Here is a 5,589-nt window from a genome sequence, read left to right as displayed (position 1 = left end):
TGCAAGTGATTTACCATCAATATCTGAAAGGTCATTGCCCTTTAGACTAAGCATGTTGTCTTTCAATACTACATTCATCCTACAACATTCTTCCATCATTTCATTAACAATCCTGCCTGATAAACTGCAGTAACTCATGTCAATATGGATCAGGTCTGGAGAGATCTTAATAAGGCAGGCTAATGTTTTTCCACTGATTGAAGATAGGTTAACCTTACTCAATTCTATCACTTGCCAATTCAATGTTATATTTTCACCTACTGATTCTACTAGCTGTTCTAGGTTATCAGCTGTAAGAGAATAATCACTCAATCTGAAAATGGCATTCACATAATCATAATAATCCGAATCAAATTGACAAATTACCCTGACAAACTCTGCAAGTGATTTACCATCAATATCTGAAAGGTCATTGCCCTTTAGACTAAGCATGATGTCGTTTAATACTACATTCATCCTACAACATTCTTCTTTAATTTTATTAACAATACTGACTGATAAACTGCAGTAATTCATGTCAATATACTTCAGCCCTGGGCACATCTTAAATAGGCGAGCTAATGTTATTCCACTTACTGAAGACAGGTTAATCCTACTCAGATCTATACTATCCCAATCCAATGTTATATTTTCACCTACTGATTCAACAAGCTTTTCTATGTTATCAAAAGTAAGAGAATAATCACACAGAATGAAAATTGTATCATCATCATCATCATCATCATAATCATAATAATCACCAAATTCATAATGACAATCTACCCTGACTAAATCAGCAACTGATGTACCATCACTATCTGAAAGGTCTTTGTCCTTCAGTACAAGCCTGTAGTGTTTCAAAACATGGTCTACTGTATCTTCACTGTTCTGGCATTCTCTGATCATTGCCCTCAAAGTACCACCTGATAGCCTACACTTTCTTAAATTTAGATATTTTAATTTAGGAGCTATTTTAAATAATTTTCTCAGTAAAGTTCCATCAATATCATTTAGATCATTGCCACTAATATCAAGTTTTTTTAATTCTAACTTTATATTGACATTGTCTAAATCATTAATAACTGCATTGTGTATAGCACCTGTGACCAATGTGTGACTATTACATACTGTATCTTCACTGTTCTGGCATTCTGTGATCATTGCCCCCAAAGTACAACCTGATAGCCTACACTCCCTTACATTTAGACATTTTAATTTAGGAGCTATTTTAAATAATTTTCCCAGTAATGTTCCATCAATATCATTTAGATCATTGCCTTGAATATCAAGTGTTTCTAATTCTAACTTTATATTGGCATTGTCCAAATCATTAATAACTGCATTGTGTATAGCACCTGTGACCAACTTGTGACTATTGCATACTGTATCTTCACTGTTCTGGCATTCTGTGATCATTGCCCCCAAAGTACAACCTGATAGCCTACACTCCCATACTTCTAGACATTTTAATTTAGGAGCTATTTTAAATAATTTTCCCAGTAATGTTCCATCAATATCATTTAGATCACTGTCACTAATATGAAGTGTTTCTAATTCTAACTTTATATTGGCATTGTCCAAATCATTAATAACTGCATTGAGTATAGTACCTGTGACCAACTTGTGACTAGCATATTGGATATTGTTACTCCATAATCGCAAGATCTTTAAGTTACTTGCATATTTAAGGAAATGAATTAAGAATGCTGAACTAAGTTGAAAACCAAACCTAATGGAAGTCAAATTATATATAAAATGATTTTTTTTCATCTCAGCTGAAAGTAAATTGATTTCTTCTTTTTCCCATTCTGAAATACAATTAAGTAGAAGGTCAGGTGTCAAATACTGATTCATTACTTGTAATAACACTAAGGTATGTACAACAAGTTGGCACTGCCTTTCCCTGCACCTACTTATCAAAGATACTGCTGCTGCTTCAAGCCTGTAAGGACCATATTCAATGCTACATCTTTTCATGAGTTTGAATAAATGCATACTTGATATGTCTCTGCCATCATTTATAAGACTTCTAAATGACTCCAACATTTGCTCACTATGTGCTTTCATATCGTTGGACATGTGCTTATCCAATTTCACTAAAATATCATCTTCATGCTCTTTCTTTACATTTTTTAAACATTGTACTATTGAGCAATAATTTGAGGCCCTGATTATTAACCATGGTTTCAGCAACTTATCAGCATCAGCACCTAAAAATCCTATTGCAAACATCCTCGTCATATTTAAATAAGCATTACATCTGATTTCCTCATACTCAACCTTTAAACTCACTTTCTGAATTTCTGTAGACAGGTACAGCCCTGCTAGTGCCTCTGACATTAATTTATGTGGGGGTGTGTACATCTCCTTTACTTTCCCTGGATTAGCAGGGGTATCATTATAAACAAACCCAAGTTCCAGTGCTAAATTTAATAATTCTTTATCCTTTGCCATATTTGACAAAACAAATTTGTCAATAGACAGTGTATTTTCCTTTAGTCCTATATACATACACTCTCCTAAAATTAAAATGGCAGACATGTATTGATCTGGAATTCTCTCAAAATTGGCAATTACCGATTTTATGCCAGCCCTGTTTAGATACTGATTTAAAATACAACAAATGAGTTCCTTAAAAAGATCGGGCAAGTATGTGGGAAGAACACGTTTTTCTTCCCATATGGTACAAATGTGAAGCAATAACAGTGGAGAGGAGCACAATGCAAATGCTTCTTTGTGATTACCACCCCAAGAAAATGGACACTCTGAATCAAGTCCAAACTCTTTTATTAAAGAATTACCAATTTTGATTTTACTGATTGAATGAAAATAATTTTGAATATACTTCTTTATGTTACTTTGACTGAATCCCTTCACTTCAATATGTACATCACAGTATTTAATCAAATCAGCTGTGTTGTCAGGTCGAGATGTTATCACTACCATGCTTTTTCGCAATTCTCTTTTTTTAAATAGATCAATTGGGTCTTTAGCATTTCTTTCTAACTCATCATATCCATCTAACAAAAATATTATTTCATTGTCATGTTTGACCAAGAACCTTTCAACTGGGTTAAATGAGTCACATGACAAATTGTTCCTATAAATTATTTCTTTTGAATCAATTTCATTCATAATTATCTCCAAGAATGGTTTACTTTCTTTAATTTCCCTGATATTTATCAGAAACAGTAATTTATCAGCAAAGACATGTTCATCATCAGTAGCCCACTGATGAGCAATATATTTAAGGAGGGTAGTCTTACCCATTCCCCCCTTCCCTGTTATTAATACCTTACAAGAATCTGTTGACTTAATAACCTCTAATGCCTCTGGTAATGATGTGGGTCTACCTTCTTTTTTTGTACATGTTGACTTGTCTTGTTTTTCTTTGTCTTCTTTTTTAGATTGCAGTAAGCTGAGTTCAGTAAAAACATCTGCAATATCTAATTCATGAAATTTATGCCAGATTGCTGGTGTCATTCTATTCACATTCTGATACACTTCTTTCTGCCTTGTCATCAGGGAACCTTTGATAATTATATCTGAAATAGTTCAAAACAAATAATAATAATAATATAACCTACATTATTATTACTAACATATACTTAATATAAACTTTAAAGGAACACTGCGTACATTGTATACTCTATTAATGTTTCAATCTTCCAAATATTCAAAGCCAGAGTTAGCTGGTCTCTTTGCCAATCTAAACCATTTTAGGTAGGCTTTCTTCATGAAGGTTCCTATGAATGGATGACTTGTTGTGGAGCAGGAAATCAAGTTGTCCCACCCCAGTACCTCCTGATTATAAATCAATGGGAAATAAACCAATAGTTATTATTTATCTAATTAAGTTCCTGTTACACTTCTACCTTACATCATTTAGTTCAATTACTTCAATACCATTTTCTGATACAAATCCAGAATTTTTATCTAGATAAATAAACAAACAAATTATTCAATTGGGAAAGGGGTGAGTATGAGGAAAGCCTACCTGAGGTCTCTATTGTTTTTAAAATTAAAAAGTTGAAGAAAAAAATATTTATTAAAACAAATTATATATCAAAATATATAAAAAATTTAAGTCAAAGATTGCCATTCCAGGCCAACTACATGTGCCATAAAATGTTGTGTCTTCCCCCAACCATGATGGGGCTGAGGTGGTGTAGACCCTCCTTTAACTGTCCCTCTCTGAACCTATTCCTAGTATTATCATTTTCATAATGATTGCAAAAATAATTCTGTAGCTCTAATTATTTATTTGTTCTTTCTTCCTCATTAACACTGGCCTAAGCTTCATCATTACCCTCATCATTAGGGTCAATATAATAAATATTTATTTTGATTTTTAATTTTTTTTAAAACCATACACAACAGCTTAAACTCATAGTGGTGTTCCTTTTACATTCAAATACTGGACCAATGCAGCTTCAGGCAAGAGTAGGTTGTGTATCCTAGGATTTAGCAATGGGGGCGGGGGGACGTGGATAATGCCAGAGGTGTGAGAGAAAAAGCAAGGGAAGGGGGTGTTGATGGCAGCACCAAGAACATTAACATCATGCATAAGTCAGGGTTCTAGGCTAGGAGGAAAATGTTAGCCCTAATACAAGCCTGTTGTAAATCTAAGCAAACTGAGCAACCTTGTGCTATAGTAGGCTAGGGTATGCTTGGCCCTAGTCAGAGGTCCAGAGATGGATATGGGAGAAGAGGAAGCCCACTTGTGATCTGATCTGGGTATTTTTGAATTGCAAATTTTGTTGGATCACCTATATTAAGAATTCCCAGAGTTGACTGGGGACACAATTTTCTTTTAATTAGAAATATGCTAACAGACACCTGATGTTTTAGGCCCCGCTGTCCACTTCCTTCCTCTTAACTTTCATGATGCAACTGATGATGAAATATTGTAAAATTTTAATGATTTAAACATGTAGTTGCAATATGTTAATTTGATTGATATGCTAATGCCAATTTTGATATAGGAATTAATTTATAAACCTGTCATCTACTGTACATTTGTAACAGTAACGGTATTATGAAGCGCGTTAAACGTAACTACTTTCCAGTGTGCAATATGTTACTCTATAACTTCTCTATGTATAATTTAGTTTTTGTTAAAATGTACTTAAAATGTCAATATAATCTGCTATTAAATAAACACACCTTCATCTGCCCTTGACCTTCTTGGTTGTTCTGATTGTCCTGACTTGTCTGTAAAGAAAATGTATCATTGTGCATTATGAGAAAATATATAGTGTGAGATATATTCATTTTGAGTACAATTATTATTTACACTCCATATTTTTCTTCTGGTTTTTTTTTTTATAACAGTGATGCCTAAAAATATAAATTTCTGATTAGATTAAATTATGATATTAATTTGGATGCTTCAAAAGACAATATAGAGGGTTTAATTGATAGGAACTATTTATAAAGATATTGTTTACTTTATCAATAAATATAATCACCCAGATATCATCACTTCCCCCCTCCCCACCCACATTGATGTCCAAGCTCGCATAGTAGAGAAACAAGCAAGCCTATAATAACAGTGATGTATAAAACAAACATTAAATTAAATTACTTTTTGATGTATTATTATTATCA

At 33.1% G+C, this 5,589-nt stretch overlaps 1 protein-coding gene across 1 annotated transcript in view; it reads right to left on the bottom strand.

Moving 5' to 3' along the window:
* The window catches only part of LOC117116830, an 18,844-nt gene that overhangs the window by 940 nt on the left and 12,315 nt on the right, over positions 1 to 5,589 (bottom strand). The window contains exons 4-5 of the mRNA XM_033260921.1: positions 5,146 to 5,193; positions 219 to 3,524 (exon numbers count right to left, since the gene is read on the bottom strand). Of these exons, the coding sequence (XP_033116812.1) occupies positions 219 to 3,524; positions 5,146 to 5,193 (3,354 nt within the window). The remainder of the gene's footprint in view (positions 1 to 218; positions 3,525 to 5,145; positions 5,194 to 5,589) is intronic.

This window comes from Anneissia japonica, unplaced genomic scaffold, assembly GCF_011630105.1.
Source record: "Anneissia japonica isolate Jap-2015-1 unplaced genomic scaffold, ASM1163010v1 scaffold2028_len131717_cov125, whole genome shotgun sequence".
NCBI classification, from domain to species: domain Eukaryota; kingdom Metazoa; phylum Echinodermata; class Crinoidea; order Comatulida; family Comatulidae; genus Anneissia; species Anneissia japonica.
This window is presented reverse-complemented; position numbering and strand designations above follow the sequence as displayed.